Source organism: Anopheles coustani, chromosome 2, assembly GCF_943734705.1.
Source record: "Anopheles coustani chromosome 2, idAnoCousDA_361_x.2, whole genome shotgun sequence".
Lineage (NCBI taxonomy): Eukaryota > Metazoa > Arthropoda > Insecta > Diptera > Culicidae > Anopheles > Anopheles coustani.
Genome location: NC_071289.1, coordinates 30,059,903 through 30,075,722, shown reverse-complemented (window position 1 = coordinate 30,075,722; position 15,820 = coordinate 30,059,903). Strand labels below are relative to the sequence as shown.

General features: G+C 44.9%; 1 protein-coding gene across 1 annotated transcript in view; it reads left to right on the top strand.

The window, feature by feature from the left end:
- Positions 1–202: 202 nt before the first annotated feature.
- LOC131264190 (sodium/hydrogen exchanger 3) overlaps positions 203–15,820 on the top strand; it is a 33,771-nt gene continuing 18,153 nt past the window's right edge. The window contains exons 1-10 of the mRNA XM_058266478.1: positions 203–739; positions 4,395–4,701; positions 12,933–13,390; positions 13,475–13,595; positions 13,725–13,863; positions 14,262–14,479; positions 14,567–14,650; positions 14,721–14,929; positions 15,023–15,148; positions 15,260–15,441. Coding sequence (XP_058122461.1) covers positions 203–739; positions 4,395–4,701; positions 12,933–13,390; positions 13,475–13,595; positions 13,725–13,863; positions 14,262–14,479; positions 14,567–14,650; positions 14,721–14,929; positions 15,023–15,148; positions 15,260–15,441 — 2,381 coding nt within the window. The remainder of the gene's footprint in view (positions 740–4,394; positions 4,702–12,932; positions 13,391–13,474; positions 13,596–13,724; positions 13,864–14,261; positions 14,480–14,566; positions 14,651–14,720; positions 14,930–15,022; positions 15,149–15,259; positions 15,442–15,820) is intronic.

Below are 15,820 nucleotides of genomic sequence, written 5' to 3'. Positions count from 1 at the left end.
GATCGTTTGTTGTGTGTATTTTGCTTGCCGAGTTGTTGTTCCGTCGTGAAGAACGCTCGAGGGCGTTTCCGGAGCCCCGGTGCCACTAGCACTAGAAGTGTGAGTGTGTGTGCGTGTGTTGTACGTACTTACCAGTGGCACTACACACTCGTGCGGTCAGCACGGTGAGTGGTGAACGTCGTCCCGATTCCCGACGACGACGATGGCTGTGACGTTGAAGCAGGAGGTTAATTTATCTCGTCGGGCCTGCAGGCTCGACCGGTACGAGCAGCAGGCGGACGGTTCCGGCCGGAACCGAATGTCGACGCACAAAATGACGCTGGAATACCCGCGGCGAAGGCCGTGCAGTAGCAGCAGCTGTTGCCCCGTGAACCTCCTCCACCGAAGCAACACCGACCAGAGCGCTTATCCGGAGCTTGCGAAGAGTAGTCAACCAGGTGCTAATAACTACGTGCCGACCATGCCGCCAACGAGGGCGAATGTATGTTGTGATCGACCCGTCTACCGGAGGGACAGCCACCGGAACGGGGCCGAGGAAGCTGCTACCGTGATGGCGTCCCTGCTGGCGACGCTCACCGTCGGCGTGTTGGCCACGCTGCGCAAGGGCTCCGAACTGGGCCAGCGCTGTCAGCTCGGCAAGCTGTGTATATACGTAGTGCTGTGCAGTGCCCTGCTGTCCAACGATGCGTTCGTGCTGGCGAGGCCAAATCTGAGTGCACCGGTCGACGGCGAGAAGGTGGTCGCGGTGGTAAGTGTTAATTTCGACGCTCGCTGGCGGCGGCAACGAAGCAAAGAAGCTTTAATGATGATCTAATGTGGGGCTGGGACTTGCTTGGAACGCTTCTAACCAAATACACGGTGCGCAAAGGTGGAAAAAGGGCAATAGGGCGATAAGGACAGTTTAAGATAGTTTTGCGTTCGTAAATGGTTTTATATAGATAGGATAGTAAAAACAAGAAAAGGAATAATTTTAAGAACGGTTTTGTGCTTTTTTACCCTTCACACAGTTTAGTATGATACTGATCACTTATGTTTTATTTCCTCAAACTCTATTTTGCGAGCGTTAAACATTTACGTTAAACTTTATCAATTAAGCATTTAAAAGCAGACAAGAGATTAAATAAATTAAATGAAAAAATAAATTTTCAAAACAACAGTTTTTCCTTAAACGTACTAAAAAATAAAGAATAATGTAAGTTAAATGACATATGTATTTATGTATCAGTTTTTCGTTTTGATCATTATTCGCATTGCATCGAGATTGCTCTCAGTTCGATCGCCATCTACGATGCTATGCGAATAATGACAAAAACAAAAAACTGATACATAAATACATATGTCATTTAACTTACATTATTCTTTATTTTTTAGTACGTTTAAGGAAAAACTGTTGTTTTGAAAATTTATTTTTTCATTTAATTTATTTTATACTTTTACGTATTACATTAACAGAGAAAACAGGATTTATTCTTTTATATGAAAATTGTCATTAAGTTAGTTGAGTCGGAGTGTACTTAAGGAAGGAGTAGAAATCCACTGCCTGTTACTGCAGGATCTGGCGCAACTCGTTTTGCTTTGCAGTGAACAGAATCGCGATGTCCGAGTACCAATTTGATAATCCTTGATAGGAGTAAGAGTAGGGCTGCATTCTGTTTTAACGTTTGCTATGAGCACTGAGGAAGTGCTCTCGTTCTTCAGCACTGCTGCGAGTGAACACAACATGCGATCTCTCAATGTCACACAGCGCTCTCCCGGGAGAGCTGCTGAAGGAGACCAGCACGCTATCTGTTCAAGTGGGCCAGAACGGGATCGCCAACGCACAGTCATAATCTGGGAGCGAAATATGCGGGTGTTGCTGACACACTCTTTCATTACTGATCTCCTGTCTTTTATCTCTGTCCGATTCAATTTTTGCGACATCCGGGAAGGTGAATGCAAGAAAACTGTTTAAAAAGAGATTTGCGGAGATGAAAGTTGTTATCGTTCAAAATGGACTTAAGATCCAAAATTATACACTAGCAATTGTTGGTTTCATCTTTCTACTATTTTAATATTTTTAACTGAACTCAAGACAACAGTTGTAACAACAAAACTGTTGAGATGTAATGTTTGTTTAAAAGTTTCTGTTTGACAAATGTCTTTTGAAATACCTGCCCAATGCGTATGAATTAAATTTGTTAATTTTTGAGATCTCAATTTAGTCAAAACGTTTTCTATCCATGCATTAGAAACCGTAAACTATTCCTCATGTTATTTGCAAAGAACTCTAAATGGAAAATGACGGTTTTATTTTTGAAACCCGTTATCTTGTGGTAAACATAAATTGATGTTCCTTTACCAGACAAGGGAAAACGATATTTGTGGGCAGTAAATAATGCCTTCGATAGCGCCATCAAGTTTAATCGCAATTCGGTGTACTGCAACAGCTGTTATCAACCGGCCAGAAATGTCACCCGCTCCTTCCCCTTCCCGGGGGAATATTTGTGCTATGTTCTGCGCCATCCTCGCATCCCTTTTTCACGAAGGGGGAAAGATGTTGTTGATCTATCCGACCGACCTACTTCTAGGCGATATCTCACCCAATTGGACACTTCAGGGGAAGAACCTATTGACGTCCGGCGTCATCATCATTTTACGGCACGATTATGCAATTTACCGAACGAGCTCGTGCTGTGTTGACAGACGCTCGGTGCGAGGCTGTTAATTATCAGCCACCCAGATCGTGACGCCTCGCCGAGGTGGACAATCGTCCCGCCAGAGAACCCGCGCTCTAATTGAAATGATTAGTTTGGGTTCCGTTGTCCCGCAATCGCCATGGAAGATCACACCATCCGGTCATGAGCCGCTTTAAAGAGAGGGCGAACATGTTTCCAATCAGTGACGGCAAATGAAACACTGTTTTGGACTCTCACGCATTTTTTTTTTTACGGTGGTGCAATCCGACCCCAAAGCAGATTCCATCGCAGCGAATGATAACTGGGAGTCATATGGAAGGCGCCTAGATTCGCTGACGAAAGCGGCACATGATAAGACGGCACCCCGATTGACTCATGTCAGCCCGTTATGGCCCAAATTCGGCGAATGGACGGATACATTGCCCGAATATCAACGGCGTACGATAACATTCCGCGCGGCATCTCACCGCAAACCGCTTTGAAGGGGGCGGAAATTGTTCCAATGATACCCAGGGTCTGATGCACGTGATGATGTCGAGGCGAAATTGTTCGCCCCCATCGACGAGACGGTATCTGCAACCCACTCAAAGATCTTGGCTCATATTTCCAAGCTTTTCTCTCACTCTCTCTCTCTTTCTCGGATGGGGGTGTACTTAAGAAGGGTTAATAAGGGCTTCGAAGAAGATGGCACCATACCACACGGGACAAACATGCTTAGTCGGCATTTTTTCCAAGATGCGCAAGGAATGAAGCGTAGGGTCACGGATACCCGTTGTTCACAAACGAACCTCACAAGGATGAGAAAAGCTTGCAGGAAAATTCTGCACAGTTCATCGAATGTTTGTCCTACCGAGAAATGCTCCCGCTAATGAAACGGTTTTATATAGTCATTCTTTTAATAGCTATCAAATTCTTTGAATTTCATGGCTAATGCGTCAGATGATGGTGAAAAATTATCACTGAATAGCACTAATTAACCGGTTTTTATTATCTGTTATATTGCAATATTATGGTAAATGTAGGAGAAAGATGAACCATTTAGGTGAAGTAAAACGCTTCTGAATGTACCGAATTATGCAAATATAGAAGAACAATTTCTTTATTAGATACATTTTATAGATAAAGGTAAAGGCATTCATTTTATTCTTCGTGAACTTATTGGTTCTTTACTAAACTATAAAATGAGATTTTTTATGATTTTTGTTTTAAATTGTATTATTTTTTTACTATTACAATCTACAAGCAACAGTCATTTAACAAACATTTGAAATTTAATGATACCAATATACAGAAAATATTTCTTGCTTTCCCTTATTGTAAACAAACGATAAAACGTTATCAATTTGTGCAATATGCACCGGGTGACGCAGAATGCATCTCCACAATTTTAAGGGACTGGTTGAAAAACAAATCATTTTTGATAAGTTGAGTGTTTTAACGTTGCCATGAAAGATTTGCACTGTGCAAATAAACTGTGTCCTTGTTTTTTTTTTCTGTAGATTGTATATTTTTGTTTCTTTTAGATGGTGCATATTGTCCCACCTTCCCCTATTTAGAATAGGTACTCATAATTAGTAACTGTAAGAAAATCATCGATATTAGAGATCCTTCTTCCAACGCCCAACGTTTTTAATTGCTAACCCTTCGATCGCCACTGATTAACCATGTTGTCCGCTACTTTCCTCGTTCTATGTGTTTCATCGCACTTCCATCCGGCAGCCGGTCGGTCAATTATCATCACTGGGCCTGGCGTTCGACACCAACGGCGGCGGCAGCGGCCCGCTAACGAGCGCCAGTCAATTAAAGCGTTCCGCCGAAGCAGCGCCCATCCTTGCGTCGACCGTGCCATCCCTAGACGCCGCCGCCGCCGGAGGCCACGGAGCAGCTCACGCTGGGCGGGCCGGCGAGGAGGGAGGGGACGATCATGGCCACAAGCGGTATCCCGTGTCGCAGGTGGACTTTTCCCGCGTCGAAACCCCGTTCGTTATCGGTGTCTGGATTCTGTCGGCCAGTATCGCCAAGATCGGTAAGTACTTGCCCGGGACGGATTTGTTTAGTCGTGTCAATAGCGTGTAGCGGATTACTGAGAAGAAGTAAAAAACCCCACTCGAACGTCATAACCCGGGGAGGGGTGGGTCGCGGAGGGTGGCTGACTTATGTTTCCATCTGTTTATGTGCCGCAATTCTTTTGCGAATTCGAATCAGACAGACCACACGTCTCCGTCTGAACATCGTGTTCGGTTTCTGGCCAGGTCAGCAAAAAAAAAAATTATGGCGTTTGCTGTGACTAACTCCAACCCACTGCGGGTGGGCGGGCGTATATCTGGTGTTTAGCAAGGTTTGTTGTTTTTTTTTCTCCTCTGCCAACTCTGGGATAACCTAAACAAACAGTCCGCGGGTATCAATCGCAAAATCAACGACCCCGCAGCAACGTTCGCATCCAGACACTCGATCGGCACCAAGAGCGATAAACCCGAGCGCACAAAACGCTACTCGAAAATGGGGGGCAATTTATTAACCCTTCAGTGATCAGTGCTTACGATATAATCGAAAATAATCGAATTAATCTTGACCATCAAATTACATCAACCAAGATGAGGATATCATTGGCGCACGAAGGCATCACGAATGGTCATGTTTACCTTTTTGTGTCGCTCTGAAATGTTCGAGACGTTCGAATTACTTTTTGGTTAACGTGACGGGCGGAATGTGGGCGGTTCTGCACGGCTGCACATTCGAATGCATTGAAGCACGCGCTCATCCCGGTTGACACGATCCAACGACCTGGCTGAGTTGTGGAACACGTTGTGCCGCATGTTGGCACCACGCTCCACGACTAAAACGTGCACGCTACATGGATATTCCTTTCGTGAGTCCACCCCACCACCTCTCCACCAAACCATTGCCTTTGGGCAAAAACGTCAACCCCATTCTCGGGTCCCCGGGAGTAAAAATAGCTCCCGTTTGAAGATTTTCGGGTGACATTTCTGTGCCCATCTCGTCTCCATGTCTGACGAGACGTGGAGCAGTACATACCCCCAGGGGGTTGGTGAGGGGCTGGGGGTTGATGTCCCTTAACCGCGTGTATATTTTTGTAAGACACGTTTCTCGTCGTCGCCATCGTTCGCCATCCTTTCGTTTTCTTCGAGTTTTCCATGTGACCATATAGGCAAATCTCACAACACCTACAAACGAACCTCGGTCCAGGGTGCGCGCGCGCGGGGGCCCTTTTATTTTGCTTACCCTCGCCGCCGGTCGGTTTGCTGCTGAATTGCAAAAGTTTGTCGGAATTCGGCGGGGCATAAATTTAAATCCTCCCTCGGGGCGGCGGGTTGGCGGATGGTTTCCATATTTGCATATAACCTCTGGATGCCCGCACCGAGCGGTTCCGACCATGGGCGGAAGCTTTTCGGGTAGATTTTATTTATCACATGGAGATTTAAAGTGCCTTCCGCTCGTCGATGGTTAAAAGGATTTGTGTTTTTTTTTTTAATTTTTATTCTTTTGTTGACACTTGGGGGTTAAGCGAAAATTCAAATCAATTCATGCGATCGTTACACGTGCGCACTTTGTTGGCCTGTGTTTGGTCTGTATCGGGGAGGTTTTTGAATTGTAAATAACTTTGCCCAAGTACTAACGACAAAAGTCTCAAAACGTTACCCTAATTGGATTAGGCTTTTCATGGTTTTGTCTCGTAAAGTTGCAGCGGCTGAGAAGTGAATTCATTTCATCGGTTGTTGTTAAAACCATGTTTGTCCCTCATCTTGGAGTCTTTGTAAAATCATCTTTTAATCGGTTGATGGTTTTATTTGCTCCAATTTTATGAGTTTTTAAGCCATTGCTCCATCTCGCCGCTCTTCCCACGCAACAAGATCAAAAGAAGGCGCAAAAGTCCGATAGGGATAACAGCGCGAACAGCGTATATTATAAATTGCTGAGCAGCTGCGTCCGACGAAAGATTGTTTTGACGCTTCACTGAGTCGGAAAATGCTCGTGTTCGTGCCAAAGGCAGACAAATTGAACGGTGCGCCGTTCGGTCACGTCAGGCCAAGCCGATACCGGGCCCACTAGGCCAGATGGTTCTGACGGAGAAGCGTCATAACAATTCCTCCAATCAATTAAAATGCGATCCCTCAATTGAGGCCACTGACCGAACGGGGTACCCCGCGCCCCGCCCAACCCGTTCCGGTTCGATGGCCATACATCATTCTTTATTAATATTGAATCAAACCCAACGTCGTCGGCCCCACGGTTGCTGTAGCGCTTCGTGATGATTCCTATTAATCGGAAGCTGTCGCGTGGCTGCCCCGGTATCTTGGCGCAGGAAAAGGCCCCACCTCGCACGCAGTGGAAATGCATTTTTAAATTCCATTTGCACGCGCAATCAGTGCCATCGATTCCACACTCTGGTTGGACTTTTGCAAGATGCAACCGACACGATGCTGCTGGCGCTGACCGCAGCGGATCGTTTATTGGAGCATAAATGCACTCGTGAGGTTGCTCCAAATGATCGCCACGTGTAGATTGCATTTTGATCCGGGTTGATTGGAAAAATTGTGGCAAAATAATTGTCACATACAGGCATCATGATTATAGATAATTGAATCCGTTTCAGTGTTGCAGTCGTAGTACGAAATAATACTTGTCCTGTATTGATAGCGTACAACGTATATCTTCTTCTTCTTCTACTTGGCGTATCGACCTCTTGGTCATGCCTGCCCGTTAAGGGCTTACGAGACTTGTTTCCCTGTTGTACGTGGATAGTCAGTCCTCTCGTACAGGGGAGGGGGTCCGGTCTCGGTTGGGATTCGAACCCACGCCGTCGAGGTGGTGAGCCCCGGCGCTCATGGGCCGATTTTCTAACCGGCGCTACCGCTCGGCTGTCGCGGACCCCCCAAACAACGTATATAAAAGATAAATATATTCATCAATTCATTCCAGGCGGCAATGATGTCCATATAAAGTGTATAGAATTAACCAAAACCTGATAACGTTATGAATAATATTTATTAATAAATTTAATATTGCTTCATGTACATTTTATAAATTTTAGATAAACAGTTTCGCATTAATCATTGAGTAGAAATGAAATCATATGCCCACATTCGTTTCAGAAACGGAAAAGGTTTTTAACTTAAATGTATTAGTATATCACGGCAATCTTTAGCAAAAAAATGTTTTACGTATGGGTTGTGGATTGAGTTATAACTTCGCTGGTGTTTTAAAGGATTTGTTTCTTTATGTTTCATCATTATAAAGAAATGTGTTGAACATAGTTTTAGTTTTGAAAAACACTATTGTTACAAACGCACATGATTTAAATTTTCATTCTTCAAGAGCTGTCCCTTGACAGGCTCACATGCTGAATATGACATTTTTAATTTCATATTCAGCTGGTAAAATCACTCAATTGTTTGATGTTCTCCATGGAACATGGCTTTGAAAGGAAACTTCCTTACAAAGAGAAAAGTTTATTCATCATATTGTGGCTTCCTATTCATTAATGAACCGCTATTCATTCCTACCGGGACAGATTCATAGATTTGGTGTTTGATTTCCTATTCTAAGGCTAAACCAACATCAGGCATCCGGAACAGGAAAGTGTTCCCACGCCTTACTCTAGCGTAAGGTTAAAAGTTTTCCAATCACCAACCTTCCGATTGCCACAAAAGTTCACTATTCACTTTCTCATATCTTCTCAATCATATCTCGATGTCGCTTGCGTTTGTTTGTCTGTGGAATTCGTCTACCAATTAGCGTCCTCGCGCGGTGACGTTAGTTGGACTGTTAATGAATAATTTCTGCCTTGCGATCGAATACCGAGCTGATGGTTAATATTTCATCGAACGCGACGAGAGAGATTTGCCATGAAGATTTCTCGTTGGATAAGATTGGTATGGCCGCTGCCATCCGCCTAGGAACAATCCGCAAAGGCGACCAGCGCGGTAGACGGTAGATCATCGCACGATTTCCCAGCCTGTCATCATCATTCTATGCACGTTTCGTTACGACGCGGGAGAAGCGTTGTGTAACGTTGCTGGCAGGAAAAATTGAACGAAAAAAAAAAATGATTATGTAAAGTACCATGTTGATGTCGTTGTTTTTATTTTTTTTTAATGTTTTGTGCTCTTCTGGTTATCGTCAAGGGCCGCCAAACACCTGATTCCTTGCCCGAACGCCTGCGCCCAAGCGAATGCCAGCGCTAGCTCGCGATGATAATTGTTTGATGGACCATAATTACCACACCTTGGTCGCGTTTGGGGTATTTTCTTTTTCGTTTTTTTTTATTTGTATTTTTATCCTCACCGATCGTTAATGGGCGGTAATGGGAGGCGAACACAATCACTCAGTAGAAAAACACCTACCCGGGGAGGAGGGTCACATTAAAGGCGACCGAAGTTGGTGTTAGAAACGTTGGTTATTTGGCTTGCCAAAACCAAACATGGGTGGATTTCTTTTTTTTCGAACCTGATGTGGACAGAAAAGATGAATCATTCGAGGAAGCAAAAGACACCCTGTGAAGGTCGGTATGGATTGGTACGGACTATCATGTAAGAAATTGGGATTGCTTCCTTCACTTTTTTGTCGTTTGGCTCGCTCGCTCTGTGTTAAATTCTTCGAAATCAATCCGATGGGATGATTTTTTGTGCACGAGCCAAAATTTTAATCAGCAAAACGACTACGGTAAAGTTCTGTTAACATGGCAGAGGCTTACAGCTTTTCTTCCCACACAAAAACCGCTTGTTTTGCAGGTGTTGATGGTTTTTGGCAGTAATTGGGGGAGCCCTAATGTTTTCGCAGCTTACGCCGCCATGGCTCTTTTCGTTTATTTTGTACGTTTTCTTTTTTTGTGAAATCGTGCTATAGAGTAGTTTTTTATGGCGTTAATTAGATCCTTATTTTTTATCTGTTTTTTTTTTGTTTAAAACTGCTAAAAGACAATATCGAATCAAACACCTTTAACTTCATCGACCTTTTTTGCATATTCTTTATGCCATGAAGTATGTCGTTAATTTTGGTTTAGATGTTTCATTCGCGTTAACGAAGCTATAAGCATCATTTAAATTGAAAAACGATCCGCAGTCCAATCTATTTTTCACGCTATTAAAAAGAACACACCACCGAGTCACTTATGTCTCCGAAACGTCGCTCAAACGTCGAATTCCCCGAAACAGTTTTGCGATAATTTATGATCATTGAGGTTTTGAAAACAAATGTGTTGAATCAATGACCACAACAAAATACAAACTCAATGGTGGTAATGCTTTCGTCAGAGCGCCCTCAAACGTTGCAAAGCACCACCCTGGCCTTAATCGGATTTCAATCAACACCAATCAATAACGATCGCTGCCCCCATAAAAAGGGGTTCGTCCGCGCAAAATGGCGCAAGTGAGGCGCGTTAAGAAATTACATTATTCATCCGATGATCGTAAATTGTGTATCAGCCACTGTTTCCAACATCGGACGCCATCGCAATCGAGTGCCCGCCGGCAAAAATGGCCCTCCCCCGGCAGCGCGAAGTGGGCAGAAGAAAGCTTCGAATTGGTTCTCGCCGTGTCGTGTCCCTGTTTTATGTCATCCGTGGGTGATGATTATTGAGATTGAAATTGGTAACGGGCACGCGGGCATCAAGAATCAAGGCACACACTCTCATGTACACTGCCCGCCGAGGACAGCAATTTCACGCCATTTGCTTCTGGAGTGACGGGTTCGTGGTCCGCCAATCACGGCCGGTGCGTGTGGTGCTGTGTTGGAAAACTGTCCACAGGCTGTGCCAGACGACGGACCTGACAGGGTGACTACCGTTCAACAACAACGACAACACTCAGCAGCAATAGCAGCAGCAGTACCACATGTTCCCTGACGAGCTGAGTGAGCTTTGGGTAGATTGTTTTAATTGCTTCCAGAGTGGACTAGCTTGTCCGCTTCTCTTGTTTTCAGCGTACAGGACGCTGCCCACAATGTGCCCACGGAGACGCAATTAGGAGTCATGATGCCAGGTCTCGTGTTTGCCTTGTCGGTCCTATCCTTATCGTTCGATGGTCAGTTTTTGCACCGCAGAAGGAGGAAGGCACGCTTATGGCTGGATTTTTCCATGGCATGCAATTAAAATGATGTCAAGAAAAAGTGGTACAACGGTTTTCCTTGCACCGGTGGCGCGTGCCACCATTTTAATGAAATTGTAACAACTCACCTGGTAAATTGATGGAGCGATTGTACAACGACATGGAACAATTATTCACAGGTAATGGTCTTTGTGACGACCATATTAAATTGTTCACTGAAGATAAAATTCCTTCCCGTTTTTTACGAAGAACATTAAATGGAAGATGTTTTCGATTTTCTCGCAGTTTGTTTGTTTTATACAAGCCTCTTAAATTCAAATACTACTAGGGATGGTATTGTTAATTTTATTGCCAAGTTCATTCTAAAATCATCTCTACCGCCAAGTTTTTGTCATTAATTGATGAATCATTGATGATGAATCATTGATGTTGACTGTTGATATCCCATGTTCATTCCTTATCCCTAGAGACGGCTTGGAAGAACCATTCCTAATGAAACACATTAATTGATTGTAATGTATGCAAATGTTCTTCCATTTTTCACCTGAAAGCACGCCTCTCCGATGTCCGATTCGGTCGTGACAGTGGTTTGCGGCGAACGGGGAAACGTTACCCATTTGCGGCTGCTTTGAATAACAGATCACCAATCAGAAAGCGGAGGCACGTGATCATCTACGAAGGTCGGTCCAAACGGCACACGGGTAGCAGGGAAACCTGATGAAGCTGCGTGTCAAATAACCGTCCAGACAAACATCCCACGTTCCGCCAAAGCTCGGCCTGTTTGTTTCGTTTTCTTTACGGCGCGTTTCCACTGGAAAGTAACTGCAGGTCGCTTTTTCAAACCGACCGAGTGTGACTGTTAAGTAAGGGAATTTTCACGGTCACACTCCGGAGGCGGTTTGTTTTTCACCTGCCTCTCGGTTTGTTTATGGAGAAAACATGGGTGAGAAAATTTGCATCTTGATTTGCCGGCGCACATCTGCAACCTCCCGGGGACGATTGGTGTCGTAGGGTGGGGGGGGGGGGGGGGGGGGGGGGGGACGCCATTAGTTTCGCGCCGTTTGGCGTGTCGTGCTTTCGCATAATGCAAGGGTTGCGATGGCCGATTCTGTGTCGGCATCATTTTAATAAATGCCCCCCGTTAAGTAGTGCTGTGTTTGCCTTTCCCGTGTTTATCTCTACGTGGAAAATGATACGAGTAAGATAAACCGAAAAGGATATCCTTTAAAACCCCGTCCTGCTATTATCGTACCACGGCGAGTGTTGTTCTTCGCTTGAAACTTTCTACGAACCATATCAACGTCAATATGGCCTCATGGTGTGGGAAAATCTGCTTTCTGCTTGGGGTTAGTTCTTTTCCGCCATTTTCTCACTCACAAGCCATTTTCAACGTCCCCATGAACGTTAAGTAAAAAGTGCTGTCAGTACCCTCCAGGCGAAGAACCCTCCCCCCGCGGGACCGCGATAGTCGATAGTCGTTCAGCTCGATAAAGTTAGGAGACGAAAAACGCATACCTCCCATTTCGATGCACCGCGCAATCGAGTGGAATGGAGAGAGGGTCAACCACGCGAAAGAAGGTCAAGGATGCTTGAAGGATAGTTTAAGGACGGGTTAAGAAATGGATAGAGTGGATTACGCTCTTCACCGGAGGGAGGAAAACAGCTTTCACGGCATATCCTGAACATTAGTAAGATGTTTGAAGGAGTTTCACGACGTGGTAAATGTATATTGTTTATATGAAAAAAAATGTATTGTGTAAGTTTTCTTCTCAAAATTTATGTTCTCGATTACATTCTCCAAAAGGATGCAAAATTAAAAAGCTCTTCTCTGAGTCTTTAATAAGGTAGTCATCCGAAAGGCGAAAGTCTTTCTTTTTTAATTGTTTATTAATGTCTCTTAGTCTTTTGTTCCCCAAAAAGAGAATATTTCGAGCGAATAACATGAAAATAAAAAAAGGTCTGCTAAAATTACGCAAATATCGACAGAGTTTGCGTTTTTCGATAGACATTGTTTTTTATGTTTCGCAAGCTTTTGTGGGAAGAAATCAGATCCAATCTATTTGCATTTTGCAAATATTATTTGTTATTTATATTTTTTTAAAGCTTTGAAATTACCATTTAAATGAAATTGACTGAGCATAGAAGTGTGGAAATGTATAATCATGTTGTATCGTTTTTCACTCGCGTGTAGGTTTCCACATGACACCGAAGCTTAGCCGCGTATTCCCCGAGTCCTGCTTGCTGATCGTGGTCGGTGTCATCATCGGGGTGCTGCTGCGGTACGGCACCAACCTGCACATGTCGCCGCTGACGCCGAACACCTTCTTCTTCTACATGCTGCCGCCGATCATCCTCGACGCCGGCTACTTCATGCCGAACCGCATGTTCTTCGACAACATCGGCACCATTCTCCTGATGGCTGTGATAGGCACGATATTCAATATCGCCACCATCGGCACCTCGCTGTGGGCGTGCGGGCAGACCGGCATCTTCGGCGTCGACCTGCCGTTCCTGCACATCTTCCTGTTCTCGTCGCTGATCGCGGCCGTCGATCCGGTGGCGGTGCTGGCCGTGTTCGAGGAGATTCACGTCAACGAGGTGCTGTACATCGTCGTGTTCGGCGAGTCGCTGCTCAACGATGCCGTTACGGTACGTAGGTGGGCCCCACTTCCGGTGGCCTTGAATCCCCTTGTTTTGGAAGCTCCCATTACTTATCCTTCGTTCACTTCGCAGGTCGTAATGTACCACATGTTCGAGGTGTACAACCAAATCGGCACCAGCGAAATCATCGCCACCGATATCGTGTCGGGCATTGCGTCGTTCTTCGTGGTTGCTCTTGGCGGTACCATTATCGGTGAGTCAATAAAACGGGCTTGGTTGTACTACTACTATTTGTTGAACCTCTTGAAACTCGCCCCGAAAACGGCTAGAAATTGTGGTCACGTGCGGTGGTAACGTTCCCATCATTTCCATTTCCATCCAGGTGTCATCTGGGGCTTCCTCACCGGTCTGGTGACACGATTCACCGATCACGTGCGCGTCATCGAGCCGATCTTCATCTTCGTGATGGCGTACCTGGCGTACTTGAATGCGGAAATTTTCCACATGAGCGGCATCCTGTCGTAAGTACTCGTCCTTGCTCGTCATTACAGGGAATGTTTGTTTTTCTTCCCAAGCGATGATGATGATGATGGTGCATCGGTAGAAAATGCTGCATCGAACAACTGCAATCGACATTTCCGCAATCAAATGTAGTTGGAAGTTGGGGGCAGAAGCGTGTTTGATTCGTTAGTGATGATCAAACATAAGGAAAATGTATTGCAATTTCCTACACTGCATCGCAATCATGTTACTTGCGCTGTCGTCAAACAGAAACACCATTAGCATTACAAACATCAAATGACTAAAGTATCTGTTGTAGCGGTCCATTGAAGCAATTTTACTTGAATGGAAAGCATACACTTTGTTATTTCTAGTTTGTGCATAGTAATACGAAGCTGTTTATTTTCTCTTCCATTAGCATTACCTTCTGCGGCATAACGATGAAGAACTACGTCGAGCAAAACGTGTCGCACAAATCACACACCACCATCAAGTACGCGTTGAAAATGTTGTCGTCCTCGGCGGAAACGATCATCTTCATGTTCCTCGGTGTGGCCACCGTAAACAATAAGCACGTGTGGAACACCTGGTTCGTGCTGTTGACGATACTGTTCTGCTCCGTGTATCGAATCTTTGGTAAGCTATTTCCCGAGCACTTGTTACGTGACGATTTACTGATGTTATACGTTTTTCCTTTTCCCCATTCAAAATGGTTCTCCCCAGGTGTTTTGATACTGTCGGCGTTGGCGAATCGTTTTAGAATACACAAGCTTACCAAAGTAGATCAATTTGTTATGTCCTATGGAGGTACGTATGGCGTGTAAAGCGTAGAGTAGTTAGGAAGGTTTTTGCTAATTGTCCAACCGCTTGTTCGCAGGCCTTCGTGGAGCTGTTGCATTCGCTTTAGTATTACTGATTGAGGTGGATCACATCCCGCTGCAGCCGATGTTCTTGACGACGACGATCGCGGTCGTCTACTTTACGGTGTTCCTGCAGGGCATCACCATCAAACCGCTAGTCAAAATTCTTAACGTGAAGCGCTCGAGCAAGCGTAAACCGACCATGAACGAGCGTATCCACGAACGGGTGAGAGTTGCTTCTGGGATTATTAAATATTTATTTGCCTTTCCTTGCCACCTTTTCCTGCATTCATTCAAAATCGTCCACCTCTGTTTCCAGTTTATGGACCACATGATGGCCGGTATTGAGGACATCGTCGGCAAGACGGGCAACTACAACATACGCGATAAGTTTAAGAGATTCGACAATAGGTTCATTCGTCCATACTTGATCAAGAATTTACAGGTACGCCCGGTATATCGCCCAGGTGCAATGGGCACCGTACTCCACGCAAAATAAACTTCAAACATGCTTTGTTTCTCCTCTTTCTCCCTCTCGCCTCCTTCTCCCTTATAGGGTCCGGAGCCGAAGATTTTGGAAACCTACTCTAAGCTAACGATGCGAGACGCCATGGACTACATGCGCCGAAACCCATCCACCATCGGACAAATGTCTGGAACTGAATCAATGAGTGCATTATTTAGAAACTACACGTCCTACTTCGGCGGAAGGTGCGGCGCGACAATGCTCGGCACATGGTAACGGGAAATTAATAGATCGATGCATGCCTTCCTCCTTCTACACCGTGTGGTTGTGGTTACCCTTTGGTTTACGATTCTGTATGATTTACTTTTATTATTTGTTGTTGCTCTGGATCTTTTTACACGCCTCTATCGGAACTCAAACTATGGTTTCACTATGGTAAAGGAGAATTGTGACACAGCGTTCTAATCGGGGATTAGTATTGCTAAACATTAATTCAACAGTGATGTTGTTTCCAGCTGCTCTGCTGTTTTTAACAAGCCTTCTCAACCAATTGGCTGCTGCTGAACAACGCAAGAAAAGTGTTTCTTTACAATTAAGCTAACCATGGTGCAAAGCAAGCCTCCCTAACAAATGCTTGGTTCCTAAAAGTGC